The following is an 18,380-nucleotide window of genomic DNA, read 5'->3' on the forward strand; positions in this document are numbered from 1 at the left end:
AACAGCAGTTTTCTCAACTACAGTAAGCTTTATTGGCATACAGTCACGCACACGTAACAGATTGGCCTCCACTGCGTGTTTTTCACTATAATAAATGACCCCTCTAGGAATCAATAGCGTGTTTGGCAACTGCCGGACACAGCCTCTGTGTCGGCATGAGGGTGCGACGCCGCCTGTGGCCGGCAGGTGGGGCTGTAGCAGCGCCGCAGCTCGGTAGTTTTCCTCTAACGTCTCCGCTACATTCACGGCCGTGACGTATTTCCTGGGGCTTGTACGGACCACTCAGCCACACACCGGAGGGTTATCATGACTATTTATAACCAGCAGTTCGCTGTTATCAGTTTTTTTGCGGTTTCGTCGCGTCGTCGTCGGTTCTAACACCGCGGTGTGAGGCACCAATAAGCCGTGTGGAGCAGGATGTAAACGGCAGCTGGTAAGTTGAGCCGTCGGTAAGTTTCCTGTCTGCTTTAGCTTGTGTCGTTACTTGTTTGGGCTGCCAAGTTTACCGAGCCCTCGGTGTCAGGACCACCGGGTCCGTGACACAGGGCAGAACCGGACGACGTGTTGATGTTTTCTTTTTGTTATCCTGTCAGTTTGTGGGTGTCTGCTTGAAAAGGGGGGAGACCTCTCGCCTATACATACACACACATGCCGAGCTGACGTCGACTGCGCCGCGTCCGGTTTCTGTGGTTGTTCCTGCGGAGTGGAGGAGAAAAAAAAAATCGTGGCGTTCGTGACCCGTGCTGTGAGGAGTAAAATGTGAGGAAATGCTCGGCAGGGGCGGATGAGAGAGGGGGGGAAAAAGGGGAGGCACCTGTGAGACGGAACAGCCCAGCCTACCGCGGCGTCAAGTTTGCGTTAATCGCGGCGCGGTTACAGTTTCAGACATATTTGTCAAGCGCAGGAGTCCTCATCGGATCAGCTCAAACCTCTTGCTCCGAGCCAAATTATGACAGCGTGTTGTTGTCACGGACTTAACCTGTGAGTTGAGTTTAAGCGACCGCAAACTCCGCCGTCAGCTGACACACGAAAACCTCTCAACTTTAGCTGGTAAACATCAAAGCGTTTCTCCCCCCCCCCCCTTTTTTTTCTTGGCATTTAAGGCCCGAGAAAGAAGTTTTTTCCTCCTTCTTGATCTGTACTGCAGTTAATCTCTGCTACCGTCTTCTGAAGGCTAAGTACTTGTTGTTGCCACATGCAGTTTATAGGAACTCTTGTATATCCAATGCATATGGAGACTGAGACATACAGTTTGCTTTGAGTAATGTCTTGATCAGCTATTGCTGTTATTTTGGCAAATGTGAGTAGTTTAAATGCTGTTGTATTTACCTCGCTGTCTGGCCTGCTTTACATGCAAGTCTTGTACAGTTTAAGACATAATCTGGATTAGCTTTCCCTGAAAATCTCGTTTGGGGTTTATGAAATGTGACTGAACATTGAATATTAAGTGTCACACTATATGCTGCACTGATCGTGGGAGCTGACCTGCTTTTGTTGTGCCTCTGTGTTTTCCCCATTATTGTTACACCTACTGATAATTTTACCTCTCTGCTGTGGCAATATAGAGCTGCTCATCGTTATGGATAAACATAAAAACAAGCTGTAAAGCTCCTTGCATGCAGTGACATGTACCACATTACAAAAACACAATGCATGTTGTTTTGAATACAAGCATTTGATGCTTTATAGATCTGAGCAAGCTTTTCCTTATGTCAGATTTTTAACGGAATTCATCTGTGCACTTGGCTCTTTTAAGAAAAATTAAAATGTAGAAAGAGCTCTCGGGGTCAGAAAAAAAATATTACAGAGGTGTTTATATGATACATTAATGCTGAAATTGCAGCAGGAAGTCTGGAGAAGTAGTTAGATGACAACACTGGAACAAAACGCATGTTGGGGGGTGCAGATGAGCAAGTTGTTTTTTTTTTTTGTTTTTTTTTTGTGTTGCTTGCAAGCACTAATAGGGCAGAGTGATAATCAGTCTTCCAGTAACCCCCAAATAGGTTTAATAATAAAAATTATAGCTCACTCCTAAAAAATGATAGCAAAGCACATGATATTCTGTGGACAATGAAGGTTTTGTTTTGTTTTTAGAACTGGGAACACTGCACTGATGATGTGTTTGGTTATAGTTGTGTGTCTAAGAAGGTGGGATACGCAAAAAATGGGGAAAATGGTGAGAACATGCACCCTGGGGATGAATAAAAAGCCACCCCTGCTATTAGAAACCTGCATTCAAGAGCATAAACAATAACAGGAGAGGTTCAGCTTGGATGTTTTTCATTGTACTCCTGGCATGTTGAATGAAAGGGTTTTATACTTGCAGCTGTGCCAGGTTTGGGTTTAACACAGGGCTTGTTCTATAAAGATGCACAGCGGTGGGGTGTTTTTTTTTTTTTTTTTTTTTTTTTTTTTTTTTAAAGCACATGTGAACCAGTAGTGGTCCCAAAGCTCTTCTCCTTTATCTTTTTGTTCTCTTCAATAATACAGGTATCTATTTCAAAAGCAGGCTTCATCTTGAGTTCTTTAGTGAAAATCTGTGACAGGAAGAAGTTAACACTGCAGTTACACTTCTCAAAATGCCATGAATTCTGTTTTCCTGCTTTATTCAGCAGTGAAACCTGTGTGTCATCCAGAGGCTTTCCTCAGCACATGGAAGGATAGAAACACGAATATTCTGCTGGTTCAGTGGGCTTCTTTTAAAAGGTTACTCTTAGGGAGAGGGGAATAATCCTACCTCTGTCTCTAACAGGGGTGGGATAACCTATTAAGAGGTTATTGATAAATGCATTTTAGAAAAACGATCATGGTAAAGCTGATTGGTTTTTGCTCATCACCATTTAGAACAGCTGATTAATCAAAATGTTTTTAAAAAGTAAACGCGTGAGAAACTTTCAACCATGTTCGAGATGTTGAGAATGCATATTGTGATAGTATTTTATTTTTTTAAACCAGAGGGTACTCTGCAACTTCCTGTTGGCAACATGGGTTTGGAACGCAACAACCAACTGATCTTAGCAGAGCTGTAAACAATTAAATGCATATCAAATGTTAAGAAAATCTGTTTCTTTGTGTTTCTGAAAGGAGGGAAAAATGTTGTCTGACATACTGGAACGTCAGATTTTGAAATTGCCAAATACTGCTAATGATACTAGGGGTGGGTGATATAGCCTCAAAATTCTAACATGATATTTAAATAAAATTTTCAATAACGGTATTTATAAAGATGTATGAAAAACAGTGAAAGTGTTATTGGTGGTTGCAGCTTGCAGGCAACAGCATTTATTAGTGGGAACAAAATGAAGGGTAGTTTCCGATGACAGACTGCCTAATTCGAAATGTGCATCTGTTGTCACAGGGTGCCACCAGCAGTAGGAGCATTATAGTACAACAACAGTGACACATTAAAAGTCAAATGAAAGCATAAAAGTAGGCTACGTAATGTTTTACCTGGAAATTAAGTAACGCTTTTATTTTTAGCAGTCATTTCCATCCAGGCGAGTGTTTGGCTCAGTCATTTGTTTGTGACTGGGTTGCACGCCACCAGGTGCTCGTATCTCCTCTATGCATGCCTTTATATCCTGGTTGTACTCACTGGTGTGTTTTTTGCCACAAGCGGTTAAACAAGTTTATTTGCACTTTTGGCTAGAACAGTGCTCTTGCTTATGTATGAAAGAAAAAATGTCTGGGGTTGTTGTTGGGCATACTAGGCAATGTAAACGTGTGGCATCACAACATGTCAATTGATTGGAATTACCAGATTGTCCCTGAGGATTCTATCTACACATTTAGAAACTGTGGTTTACCGTAGACGTCCAAGAACTGCTGACTTGTGCTTGTAGACAGTTTAAAGAAGTAGAAGTTGACGGTTTGTAGTATCCTGGATGCGAACGCTTGCTGTGGTGCACTGGGGTTCTCCGTTTCACACTGGAGAATATTTTTGGCTTGAGCACTTCACTTCTCCGCTAATCTCTTGCAATATTTAGCAGAGAGCGCTAATTAAATTTTTATTATGTTGTTCGTAGCATTTTCATGATTCAACTTATCAGTATCGTTATTGTCATTTCATCACTCTGCTACACACACAGATTATTATCTTCGGAACCCTCTGGAGGCTCTTTGAGTCGCCAACGGAGAAATATTGATTTTTGTGTATGTCACAATGTGAGAGAGAATCCTAATTGCCAGATATTTGAATTTCTCAAAGGGTCATATGGGCTAAATGCATTTGAGTTCATTTTTATCTCATTAAAATGTAAACAATAAACCGATGAGGTGTAAACTGTTTTCCTTTCTAAATTGTCCTGATGAGATCGGTAATGAGGGCGGTATTATCCTTTGAGTTTAATGATACTTGGCTAATTATAATATGGTGCAGGTTTTTTCTGTAATAACCTGTGTTATCGCAGTCTGACATATGGTATCATTTACCGTGGTAACGCTAAAGACCTCGCAGCCCAGTGGTCGGCTTCGTCTTTGTCTCTCGCAGACTGTAAAGTAGTTGAGTGGTTGTTGGGCCACGGTATGTGGGTTTTCCAAGCTGACGTTGGAGAAACTGAGTGGTTGAGCACTGAGGTGAGGTCACAGGCAAAAGTGCTTTAAAGAAGGTGCGTGTCAAACCAAACAGAGCACAGGGATCGGCCACTCGCTGATACTTACTGCATTACAGGAAAGAAGACAAAGTTAAGTGAGTTATGCTGTCATATTAGTCTGTAATACTTTGAGTGCTTGACTCCTTTTAATTAGAAAAATCAGATCATTTTAACCTAATTTTAATACTTATGCAAATATTTGTTTAAGTAGCTTGTAACCTTTGAGCTTTTCAGAAGGATGTAAAATCCACACAGGAGCAAACTCTTGTGTGTCTATTTCAGTACAAATTGAGTGGGCAATGAAAAGGTAAACGTGTAATTAATATGGCGCGTTTGGATTAATTTTTTAATTTAGCTAGATATTTCTGTGTTTGTAAAACAGGCTTATCTGAACAGAGAGAGGGAATTAACAGGCGATGGAGGGATTTGGGTGTTTTTGAGATGTATTTCTGACACCTGATTTGTTCTGCTCGCTTTCTTATACATGTCCCTTTTTATTTATAGTTGTTTCTGATGTGAAGGGATTTATGCAATGAAAATCTACTCTTGAAACGTCCTGACATAGATTAGCAGCTTGACATGTCAGCCAGAGCCGGGCTGACCTGTTTGCTTGCTTTTTGCTAATGATGTGACCTGTAGCTTCACAACACACTGAACAAAGTCAGACCTAGTAAAGGGCTGAGTAAATGTCTGGACTCTGATGTCTGATGTACACTTTTAAGTCCTCACCTCATGCAGCCTGTCAGTTCTACATGTGCATTATTTATTCCAGATAACAAGGAGCTTTTAAAAGGTAGATGTTGTTAATTCAAGTGAGTTGGCATACTCTGTGTTAATCTGGTATTGTGTTAGGCAATAAAGTTACCAAAGACATTTTGTTACAGTGTATAGCTTCTGGCAACAAAAGATAAAGATGTTTTGACACGTATGCAGAAGAGGAGGTTATGCCAGGAGACTTCCTCTGTGTTTCTGAGCAATAAGCTCCACCAGTGGAGAAATGGTACAGCCACCATTGTTCTAGAAACTTTAATACTGAAGTGATGGAGATCTACCACATATTTTTATTTCATTTTTTTTACATCATGGTTGATATAAACCTAACAAAAAAAATCACACTGAAAGTTGCACATTTAGGACAAAGGTGTTAGAGGTGTTTTGACATTTGACAGTGCAGAGGTTCCTGGGAAGCAGCCTTGAACTGTGTTGAGTGTTCAGCAGAGTATCAGCTTTTGATAACAACAAAATAATCAGTAGATACTCATTCAAAGTGTTTATTTACTTCCACCAAGGAGGTCATAATCGATTTGATTTTGTTTGTTTGTTGGTTAGTTTTCTCAGGCTTACTCACAGTGTTACTAAAAGGTTTCCCGAATTACAAGTGATTAAACCGTGGTGTGGATGCAGGTCATTGTTCCAGGAATTTTGGAAGGAGTTAAATCAGAAACCCAGAAGACATTGTCTTGATGTTCTAATGAAGAAAATGTAACAAACTAATCTGGATCCTGATGTCTTCCCTTATCTTAAGGCATGGACGGAAGTATCAGGCTGTTTTTGATGGCTCATGTATCAAGTTCTAAGTGATACACAAAGTTTGGTCACGTATCTGTTGATTAATGGGGTTTTCTGGTGTAAAATCCTGGAATTCTAAGAGAAGTTGACAACCAGTGTCGGGCCACTTGAGCTGATTTGAACATGTGCCTTGGATGTCTCCCAAGTGAGATATTTTTGACATATCCAGCTGAAACAAGACCTCCAGGGCAGACCCAGAACTTGATGGAGAAATTATGTTGTCTCTTGCCTGGCTTGGGAATGCTGCAGTCTCTTCCTGGGAAGAATTGGAGGAAAAAGGACAGGGTACAGGACAGGGATGAAACATTCCTACTTAGATTGCTTCCTACTGCACCTCAAAGATAATGTAAATATATGTAATATTCATATAGTAAAGATGTTTGTTTTGTGTGCTGTTGTTGTGATGAATGGATTGGTGGGATATTAATCTGTCTTTGGTAACACTATGCACTAAAAGTGACTCCTAAGTTCACAGCTAAATTTTCCTTCCACCTCTTAACACATCATGCGTGCCTCACAACAAACTGCTCAGGGAAATCTCGAAGCGCTTGTTTGTTCATTCGGAGTGCGAGATAATTTCAAGTCTTTTAATTTGTCGAATGGCTAACACAGAGGCTGTAACACCCGTGAAAGGATGGAAAGCTCCATCCCACAGTAGAACAGATGCGATGAAAAGGCCGAATGGAAGCACTTTTAGTGCAGCATAGTGAGCTTAAGATTACAACAGAGTTAGCACTTTGGATAATGGTCTCAACAGCCACAGCTGACCTTGACTCTAAACAACAGCTCAGACGCAAAATTGTATCAGCAAACAATCACCGCAAGCTGAGATCTCTCGGCTCGCACTGGCTGCTGTGGCTTGATAAGATAAATTGCTTTGTCTCATTCATAAGATTGTGTTAGATGTTTTCCAATGAGTGGCTGATAACACATCAGTTAGCATTTTACAAAGAAATGGCATCACTCAAATCGGAAACTTTTTTTCTTTCTCCTCTAACACTTGATGTTCTGTCCTTGGCCTCAGCCATTCGGTGGCTGCTGCTGCTACCTTCAGGCATTCAAACTCGTCCCTCAAGCTGATCCTGCACCTCATACCAAAACTGCCTCTGCTGTGATTCCCCCAGCATCTGGGGCGTAGTCTAGCTTTCCAACCACATTTCTCCACCTCTGCTGCCAACTCGGTATACCTCAGCATTTTTTTTTTTTTTTTTTTTGTGTAAACTGCATCTACTGTATCCTCCCAGGAGAGCGTGAACACCACAATTTGCCGCTGCGTGTCTGACCGCAACATCATTTTGGGGCTGGGCGTCCGGCTCTTCCTGTGGGATTATCAAATGGCTGTGTTTAGCTGGGCTGCAACGTGCGTGGTCAGAACTCCTGTTGGGGTGGATGAACAAAACAGATTAACATATTTAATGTGGTCAGTTTTCTTTGCAACACCTCTGCAGTCACTTTACAGTGTAATTTAAAATCTGTAAACTTCCACACCAAGCCTATCTCTTTCTTGTTCCCCTTTATGTTCCTTAATCCACCAAATAAAGGAAGGCGATAAGGTTAAAATTAAACTGTTTACTTTCCCCTCTTTCCCTTGCGTGTGTTTGTTCTTGTGTTCTGTGGAAATTTGATTTTAAATCTTTAAATCTTTTGTTAGTTTAAAACCTTACGGTATCTTGTTTTAATACTGTACCTTTTGTTATTTTTTGCCTTTTCTTTTCAGGTGATTTGTGACTTTCCTTTTCTCTGACGCTCCGTGCACCTGCATGTACTGTGAGCAGCCCCGGCCTGTTGGAGAGGCGCTGTGCTCAGTGACTGTGCTGCACTAGGGGAACCCATGGCTACTGGCCATCCATCTCCCTCCGTAGGCCGCAGGTTCAGGCTGCTGGAGTTGCTGCTTGTGCCTCTGTTGGTGTTGCTGGTTTGTGGACCGGTACAGGGTCAGAAGGTCTACACCAACACATGGGCTGTCCACGTACCTGGAGGTCAGGAGGAGGCTGATCAAATTGCTAGCAAACATGGATTCATCAACTATGGACACGTAAGTAATAAGCTGCATTTTCTTTTTCTTTTCCTGCATTTGCTGTTGCAATGTTTTCATATCGGAGTGTCAAAAACCTGAAGTACTCTTGATTAGGGGTTATAAACAGTTCATATGAAATTTAAACAAACCTCAATTTGATTATCTAAATATAGGGCTTATCTAATTCCTGAAGAAAGAAGGTGGGCTTGCAGCTATGAGCACAGTGTGCCCTTGTTATGTCTAATTTCTGATTTGGTAAATTCTGTTATTATATTCTCTAAACATTTATGAAATCATTTCTGAGAGTTTCTTGATGATTTTAGTGATTATTTTTAAAGCCATTGTTTTCTGGCTTGCTGTTGGCTCAGCAGTCTGAGAGCAAACTTCGTCATCGGAAGACAAGCACTCTGATTTCTTCACATTGTTGATGTTTCCAGTTAAAACCGGTTTTCTGTTCTTTGGCCCATTGTGTGACTGTATTGTTATGGTGTGATGGAAGCATTATGTATTACCTGTCCTGCCAGTGCGTTTTTTTACATGATCATTGTTATGAGATGGGTTCTACAAGAAGCATGAATTTCTTCCAAGAAATCTGATTTTTAAATAGTCTTAAAAAACTGGTTTTAGTTTTCTTAGAGCTAGGTAGTGAGCTAGTTGGGACTGTAGGCTAAAACTGCAGTATACAAACATACAAACCTCCCCTAAAGCAGGAAACGCCTCATAACGTCTATAGTTTTTATTGATGACGATATTAAAGAATCTAAGTAAACAAGACAAAGGTGAAAACACTGAATAATGAGCAGATTTTTGTGCATATTCCTAAACTTGGTACTGATATATAAAATGAAGATTTTACAATGCTCATAGTTTTCAAACTCAGAAGATATGGCCAGCAACTTACAGATAATTATTTCCTGTAATCTTCAGGCACTTTTTAATGACTTCCTGTTTGGACTCGATGGAAGCCAATTAACAAAGTTATCCTTTAACTCCATCACACCCTCCCCTTGCAAAAGAAAAAGAGGGGGAAGGTTAATTTAGTCTTTCAGCATGAAGGAGTGTTTTCTTTGTCTTGACTACTGTTCAAAAGCTGAATTGTTGTCATGTATCGGTGATTAACAGCTAACCCAATAGGAGGGGAAAATGGCTCAACAGGTGTCACGCTAGGGTAATAAGCTTTAAAGTCAACATAGAGCCAGTACCCATGTATGAAATAAAACCACAGATGTAATACTGCAGCTTGTGAAAAGTATCTAAATAAATAAATAACCTCCTTTTAAATTGTTTTATACGTCTGTATGGAATAGTAATGAGTCCCTATAAAGTTTTTATTATTTTTATTTCTTCTCGGAAAGGAAATGTGGCCAACATGTCTCGGGGAAATGGATTTTTCAAGCTTCAAAATTGTTTTGTTCTGTATGAAACAATCATAACAAGTAACTTTAAGTATATGTGACAGAGCTGTGTTACGTTGGATCTATTATTTCACCCCAAGAAAGTGAAAACTAGTGGATATATTTGTAAAATAAACATTATTTAAACAATATTTAATTAGGCTGGGAAATTGTTAAGTTGTTAACTCAAATCAATTCAAATTATACATGTAAATAATACTTTTTTTTGCAATGTCGCGTAAATTTTAATAAAGTTTCACGTGATTTTAAAAACTCTAACGAACTGACAGAGTTGGGACTGAGGTAAGCTCGTAGGTAGTGACCCATTTGTCTCCTTTTTAAATGCCAGTGTGCATTTGTATTACTTTTGTTTTTATAAATATACAATTTTTTAAAAATGTTAATTTTGACTGGTTTAGAAAATGATTGAGGAACAAGCAGATGTTTCAGTCCGTGTAGCCTCACCTCGTTTTCAGGGAACAATATTCCGCACTGCACCATATGGTATTACTGGTCGTGACTAGGAATGTTATTCTCGCTCTGAATCACAGCATGAAGACTAGTGAGTAATCCTACACATTTAATCCTTTAACTATGTATTGCCTGTGAATAACAAGAAACCCAGACAAAGCAATTACACCCATGTAGTTACAAAACTGCACCCTGGAGATGAGGTTCTGCATGGTTCGGCCTGTCTCAGCAACTTAAAAGATTTTATGATGTTTTATGGAAGGAAAATGGACCGTTTTGTCTGACCAGAGCTAGATTGATGAGGTAGTCTTGACGCAGCATCTAGACAGGAAAAAAGGCAGAGCGTGGGTCTATCTAACAAAGCAGGCTTAATAAAGTTAGCTGGAAAGATGCTGAGTAAAGCCTTGAGGTCTCTGAAGTCTGAAACATGAACTGAATGAAAAACAGATGTTCCAGGTTTTCACTTAAATCAGTTATCCCTCTTATTAACCCCCCCCCCTCCCCCCTCTTTTGTTCCACAACATGGTATATATGTTTGGTGTTTTTGAGAATAGGTGAGTAAATACAGCCCAACATTAGATCCACTATCCTGCTTAAAAAGGCATCAGCCCTGACCTCGCACATGTTCTGCAGGAAGAACTATGGCAGCCATCTTATGCTGCTAAGGAATTCCACCATTACCTGTGTCCTAATGTGCACATGCTGGGCTGCTGGCATCCTATGAAAACCTGGGTTTGATTTATCAAAGAGAAATTCACAAGATGGATTACCGATCGTTACCAACATTAACTTCCTCTGTGTGCACTCAAGGTTAGTGTGGAAAGGACAAAAAAAATGAATGATAACCTTTTTCTAATGATTTTGTCTTAACAAAGATGCAGCAGGCACCCAGTTTATTGAAGCAGTGAACGCATTGCCAGAACTGTGTTTTGGTTTTAAGGGAATGGGTGGAAATGCTTTTTGTTCTAGAAGTCTGTGGTTCAAATGTCTTTTGGGTATTTTGAGCTGTTTGACACACAGAGACAAAGACATTTATAGATTTATAAAACCGATGAGATGTTTTCACAGATGTCTTTTATTAAATCAGTAGAATAGTTGTTGGTGAAAATGATCCCTCATTGTAGCTCTAATTGAATTGACCGTTTTAGGCACAGGCTTCAGGAGACATCCAGTTGCATATGAAACCTTAAGAGTAAATGACATGAAACGCCCACATCTGTTCAGTCCTTGGCATTTTGCTAATGATCTTTGAAAGGTTAGCTATAACCATAAGTGATAACTAAAATAAAGACGCGCTCATGCTCTGCGCTGCCCCGACGGCATAACATCACTGCTCATTGATTAAAATGAAGCCATTCCTTCAGAGAGAAAACAAACAAATCTGTTTGCCGCTTCTGCCTACAGCTGATGGGAAGTGAGATTTGCTGTGTGAGCGATGTGTGGCCAGGCGTGGCGTGTGTGAGCAGCGGGGCTGTGCGTGTGGCTCGGTGTGTGCAGGTGTTCAAATTAAGCAGGGGAGCTGGAGGGGAGGATCAAAGACTGCAGCTGGGCAGGTTTTATAGCGCTGATGATGGTTGTTTTTATTTCGCCTTCACTCATGCTGCTCGCTCTATGGCATCCATACAACCTCTCCCTTAACCAATCCACAATTTTTATGTGACACGAGAGCATGTTCTCATGAAGGTGTCTGCATTAATTGCAGTTTATAGGTTAAAATTACCCATCAGTCCAACATCCATCATTAGATATAGTTATCACTGCGTGTCCCATCCTGATCCTGTAAATTAGGTGATATGGGTGAAAATTGGGACCAAAAAAAATCCTTCACATTAAAAGCTGGGGATAACGTGGTTCACAGGAACTTCTGCTAATCAGAAGGTTAGTGAGTCGAACCACACTCATTTAGGTCACATGCTGACGTCTCTTTGGGCAAGATGCTGAACCCAGAGCGCCATTGTGGTTGTGTAAGATTATCCCGTTTTTTACATATGGGTTACTTCATATACTGTTCAATTTTCAGGATGCACAACCTATAACATTGGGTTATTTCAGATAATGATGCTCGCTAGCAGTAGGCAGCTAGCTTCTTGTGGATTTCTTATGAGTCTTGACAGTTTAATGGAAACTTCCACAGCGATGGTTTGTCTTACCTTTTAACTTACAATGTCAGGTCTCCACTGTTTAGATTTGCTAATCATACTATTAAGAATCTAGAGAAACATCTGTGTATAACTCTTCTGATACAACAAAAAGGAATGGTAAATGGACTGGTTCTTATATAGCTCTTTTCTGCTCTACCTGAGCACTCAAAGCACTTTATGCAATGTGCCCCATTCATAAGTACTTTTTTTTTTTTTTTTTTTTTTTTTTTTTTTTTTTTTCCCTTTTATAGTGCTTTCTATCGAACATTCGCACCCTGATAGTTGCATCAGAGAGCAACTTGGGGTTAGTTGCCAGGGATCAAACCAGCAACCTTCCGATTAGTAGATGGCCTGTTCTACCACTTGAGCTACAGCCACCCAAGGAGGCCTCATCTTCAGACGGTTACCCTGTACAAGTCTGTAATTCACTGACATGTTCAAAAGAGGCAGAGAAGTAAATTGGCAAAATAAAACCCACCAATGATGGACATGTCCAAACTCTGATGTGCCCAGTGGACCAAACCCTGGGCGAAGACATTTCTGTAAACAAAAAGATGAAGAACAAATCGTACATGATGCATTGCACGAGTCGGGTAGATAAGTTTGAGATAATTTTGCTCGATGAGCGATTCGTTTTTATGTGGTGCATTCAGTGCATTATGTGTCTTTATATACGAGTCGGATTTATGACTGCAGCTACTGAGTACTTTTCCTTTTGAGTAATCTATGTGTCATCTGTTCTGTAGAGCAGGGGATTCACAGGCAACAAAAGTCTAGCTGGCTGACCCAAAGCAGTGAGTCAGGGATATTTTTTTATTTTATTTTATTTTTTTAAATGGTAATGGATATTTAACTTTGATTTGACATTTTCTCATTCAGTTTTTAGTATTTGTATTGGGGCTGCTGAATCAGAACCACAGTGCCATTAAATCAATGTTTTGTTTTTATATATGTATAATTTTTGTTGTTGTTTGATCTCCCCCCCTTTTTTCTTCTTCTTCTTTTTGTTAAGACAAAAATATCCACCCTGCTGGTGCAGCTCGTCAGTCTTTCTTTGCTGGTGCTAGTACTTTAAGTCGTGTTGAAGGTAAACTTCACTTTAAGTCCAGTTTGTTTTCTTTTACTGCAAATCAATCAAACCAAGCCAGAGACTGTGAGACTCGAGCTGGTTGTTTTACGGTGCAGAAACTTGAAAGCTGCCATCAAGCTGTTGTCTGATGGCAGCAAATCATGTAAAACTCTTGACACACTAAGTGCACAAACTGTCACAACTGAGCTATACTGCCTCTATGTGCTACCCCTTACTTGGCTGCCTTTATTAGTCTTTCTTTTTTCTCATCCTACCTTGATTGTTAAAGGCAGAGACATTCCTGTAAATGTGCCTCAAATTAACCAGACTATCTCTTTTAAAAGTAAAGGGTTGCTCTGACCAAGTGGTCTGCAAATAGATTACGCCTCTCACTTTGACATTACGTCAAGATTATAGGGCCATTTAAGAATAAGGAGAATAATTAAAACTAAGTAAAAGTAATAAAATTAGGAAACTGCTGACTCACACTGTGGCAAATGGGTATTAACTGCCAACTTGTGTCTCCGGATGGTTATTTTAAATTTTAAAGACCCAGTTTCTTGCCCAGATCGTCAGGCGTGTGTTGCAGTTTTTCAAGAGGACCTTAAATTTTCGTGGCACATCTGTTTCAATTGCTCCTCCATTATGCTGGTATTTAAATAAATGGTCAAATGGGATTAGGGGAATTGCTGTTGGTGGTAAAATGGGATTTGATAAGGACTGACACAATGTTAAAAGTCATTATAGTGTGATCAGTGAATGGGATCAGATGGAATAAGATCAAAGGCATAATTGAAAATGCAGCAACATAGTTTCTGAAAATGTTGCAGGTCAACCTTGCGCTTTCTTTTATTGAAGAATCATGCTGCTTGTACTCGTGAGGTATTTATGTAACGCCGTGTCTTGGAATTACTAAAGAATGGGGAAGTTGGCATGGCATCATTTTTAACTTGTGCTTCCTTGGAAGTCTTAGAAGTTAACACAGTAGTGTTGCTTTTACTGCAAAGAGCTTGTGTTAGTAGAACCTTTTTCTGCTTCCTCCTGCTCCTGGAATGTGAAGGATACTAGTGTTCATTAATATGAAAAAATGATGATAATAATAATTTAAAGTAATTAAAATGTTTCCTTGGTATTGGTAAGTTTTTCCTCCTTTGATTATTCATAAACAGAGGTTGAAGGAAAGGATAATGAATCAATAGCTCATTTATTCGTTCACTCACTTCAAAGCCAAAGTCCTCAGAAGCCTGTCACTTCCCTTCTTGTGAGCAGTGGTTTTATGTTGCTGCTGGTGGATAAAAACGCCTGTGTTCTTGATGCTGATCTATTTAGAGACCAACTGCCCTCCTAGCTTGTTCTGCTGGTCTACCCCAGGGCTTTGCTTGTAAGAGAGGATTGTTTGTGTATAGTGCTGTCACTGTACTCCACTGGCACCATCTTGGCCCGTTTCTGCTGTCTAATGTGCTCATTTCTTCCTCCTTTTTGAAGTGGTAAGACACCCCCCCCCTTTAAAAAAAAAAAAAAAGATGATTAATATTCTGTCCAACACAAGATTAAAGGAGTAGCGAAAAAAGATGGAAATTATCTCCAGTTCTGATGAAGTGCATGTGATGAGTCTCCTGTGTCTCAGTAACTCATGACACAGCAGCACACTTATGGCCCCCTGAACGTCTCTTCAATCTAGCCCACAGTTCTTAGTTCAAAAGATAAAGCTGAGTTTGTAAGCTTTTTTTTTTTTTTTTTTTTTTTCTTCTCTCCCCCAGATTACTTTTAACTTAAACTTTTACAGGCAAATTAAAACTTTTTCTTCATGGGGCAGTGAGACAGTTTCTTGTTTTTCTTTTCAAATACATTATTGCCAACAGAATTTTCATGATCACTTTTACACAGAAGTGTTAACTTGGTGTGTTGCAACATTTATTGTGCATCTAAGCCCACAGACCCACAAGCCTAGAGACCAGTTGGCGACACCCTGGCAACTGCTGGTTACTGGGGAAACATGTGCATACCCCAAGTTTTTGCTGAAGGTTGGTGGGAGTCGACAGCTGAAATTGATTGCAAAGAGTTATATTGCGTGGCACCAACAACCTCCTCGTTATTGTGAAAAGTATGAGGCAAACTGGAGCTCTTACTTTGAAGGTGATATTCCATTCAAACTACAGACGACCGCATCAGTCTGCCAGTGACCAGTGGTAGCACCCTGTCTGTGACTGATTTCACCTAGCAACAGCGAGCAAACACTTACCAATCAGTCATTGAGTTTTAAATGGGTAAAAATGACATCAGAAAATGTCAAATCCCAGAACATAATGTTACGCTTAAGTGGGTGAGCCAGGTATATAACTCTCCTCTCTTTCTTTAAAATGATCCAAGACCTGCCATATTTAATGGAAAAACATTTGGCGTAGCTGTCTAAAGAGTTTTGTGGTAAATTATGTGTATTGGAAGATTTTAAAGGTTTGCCACAGTGAAATAAAGTTTATTTAACTACTTTAATTTGCTGATGCAGGCTAAATAAAACATGTCACAAAGTATATTTACACTAATCCATAAACTGAACTAAAACAAAACATGGGACTGTCTGGCCCTGTTGAATTGAACTTATCTACAGAGCTTGTTAAAAGTAAAGTTTCCTTTCATTTGAAGGAGGTTTCTGTGAGATTGGGTTATGATCAGTGTTTGTTTTCCTCGCTCACCGTCTTCTCATTTTTCATTTTCTGAATCAGACTTTGTCACACCCCGTGGACATGAGTAGTTTCTCATGCTTTAATCATTGAGTAAAGTGTGTTGTCAGCAGCACTGAATGGTTTCTGTTATTAAATTTCAGTGTAGTATTATGGTATTTATGCAGTGTCTGGGACATACAGTGAAGTCATATTTTCTTGACTTAAGCTGCCAGTTTGTCTTTTAATTTATTTATTTCTTGCACAATAGCCTTGAATCAGAGAAAAGCATCAGCATAGAAAGACTGAAGGAACAGAATGCATAATTGGACTCTGGAGACCTGAAGCGATTAACTGTGGTTGGGGGGGGGGGGGGTTGAAGAAATTTGCTGGAAAATTTTCTGAGCTGTCATGATTGGCCCACAGATGATGGGGAAGAAACTACCTGCTGAGTGTTGAAAGGAGTTCCGCTGCATGATTTGTACAATCACGCGCAGGTGCCTCTGCTTTTTTCTTTTTCTTCTTCTTCAGATCCTAAAATTATTTGGAATCTGTTGGTCTACAGTGTGGGTTTAGCAAAAGCTTCGAGGGACAATGGTTATTATACTGGGATCACGGTTTGTGCATCATCATGCATGATGTTACTGTTCCCAGAGGGCCTTTAAGGGTCCTTGAGTCAAATGTGGCTTAAACACACCAGCTGTGTTGATTGTACTTCTAAATATTTTAGTATACTTAAGCATATTTTGTAAGCTGATTTACTTGTGCCATATCTTCATAAATCTTTAACACACCACTCTATGTACTGTGGCTCTGGTCCACTTTAGCCAATGAGAGCTGATGGCTCCAATGGAGCGTGCAGCCCTGTACAGTCGTGTAGCATGTGCCTTAAAGACTTTGCTTCTTTGAAGTTCAGTAACGAATGGCGCAAACCAGTGCTGAACTGTTGGATTTGGGCCTTTAGTTGGCACATAACTATTAAAAGGCAAGATTTTTTTATTCATTTATTTTTGTTCTAATCTAGAGATGAATGTATCGTTTCTCTTCTTGGGACAGTTGCTCATCAGCGGGTGGTGTATCTCTGTAGTGTCTCAGGCCCTTGTGCTGTTGTTAATGAGAGAGGCTCCCTTTTATTCCACGCTTCGGCCTCTCTCTCACTAAGCAGACCCAGCTCTCACTTCATCTCAGTGCAGCTGCACTTCTTTGAAAGTTAATGAACTGCAGAGATCGACTTATCCTGTTTGCTCTGCTGGAGACTTCTGTGTTGAAAGCAAGGACTTTAGAGCCACCTGAAATTAAATCCTAATCCATTACCAGCACAAAACGCTGTAACTGATATTGGAATCCTTTTTATTGATGAGCCAAGTATTAAATTAAACTTATTGTGAAAGTTTTGTATTACACTATTATTATTATTATTATTATTTTTTTTTTATAGAAATTACCATAAAAATGCCAGCAAGGGTTGAAGGTTAGAGCTGATTAATCCTGCTTTATCTACAGATTTTGTCAGCAATTGAACATGCCTTAAACTTGTAATCAAAGGTTTTTTTTGTTTTGTTCTCTTTGAAAACCTCAAAACTATGACCAGGTTTCAGCCAGTGTTGTGCAAGCCCTGCAGGCCTGAGTTGACCCTCTTTGCCAGGCATCAGTTTTATAATGTATCTTATTAGCCCGCTCTTCTATTTAGGCATAGAAAGACTGATTTAAAAAGTATGTTTGTAAAAAAAAAAAAAAAGGAAAAAAAAAAGACTTAAACATGTTACTTTCACTCTTACAGCTGATATACAGCCACGTTTGTTTACTAGAAGTCATTTATTGCTCCATGTGAATGAGGTGATCCGTGGTCTGTTCATTCTTGCTGGAAAAAAATAAACCCTTCTGTACTCATCTTGTTTCTCCTCACACCAGCAGCAGTGTGTCTGTGTCACAGAAGTAATTTGAGATGTGACTTGGCCACACATACTGTATGGTGATAGCGCATATCCTTCTTTCTTTTTTCTTTCTTTTTCTTTTTTCTTTTTTCTCGCCTTTATGCTCAGTTAAGTTGATGCATTCATGGCTAGGCAGCAACTTTGTGTAGTTAAAGATGACAAAAAGGTAAACTGTTGCTGGAATCCTCGTAGATGAAATGCTTTCCGATGAGTAAATGACAGTGAATTTCTAGCAAAGTAATTATATTAATAACCAAGAAAGCTGCTGTCTGCCCATATCATGCATCAGCACGAGCTTCATACAGTTGGAGCAAAGCAGAACAACGCCTACTCATTTTTTTTACAGCTGCAAAACAAGTTGGACTGCTGGAGAAATGGCTTTCGTTCATTTGTTGCACGGTTGACCTTGTTGGTTCTTTTAATGCAATGAAGTTGTTGTTGCAGAATGTGCTCGGAAAAAGCCAATGGGCTTCTTATAATTGTGTCCAAGTATGACAGGCTTGTGTTCTCAAATCTTCCATACATCAAAAGGA

The 18,380-nt window shown here is 39.9% G+C and overlaps 1 protein-coding gene across 4 annotated transcripts in view; it reads left to right on the forward strand.

Annotated features, from left to right (window-relative positions):
- The first annotated feature begins 247 nt into the window (after nucleotides 1-247).
- Nucleotides 248-18,380, forward strand: part of furina (furin (paired basic amino acid cleaving enzyme) a) — an 86,899-nt gene continuing 68,766 nt past the window's right edge. The window contains exons 1-2 of one of the 4 annotated variants that reach the window (XM_080884266.1): nucleotides 248-433; nucleotides 7,879-8,196. In XM_080884266.1, coding sequence (XP_080740392.1) covers nucleotides 7,993-8,196 — 204 coding nt within the window. In that variant the 5' untranslated portion in view covers nucleotides 248-433; nucleotides 7,879-7,992. Of the gene's footprint in view, nucleotides 434-882; nucleotides 1,051-4,613; nucleotides 4,688-7,561; nucleotides 7,582-7,878; nucleotides 8,197-18,380 lie in introns of those variants that run through there. The other 3 variants (XM_080884268.1, XM_080884267.1, XM_080884269.1) reach the window with 3 other exon arrangements.

The sequence above is a fragment of the Rhamphochromis sp. 'chilingali' genome (assembly GCF_963969265.1).
Source record: "Rhamphochromis sp. 'chilingali' genome assembly, chromosome: 6".
NCBI classification, from domain to species: domain Eukaryota; kingdom Metazoa; phylum Chordata; class Actinopteri; order Cichliformes; family Cichlidae; genus Rhamphochromis; species Rhamphochromis sp. 'chilingali'.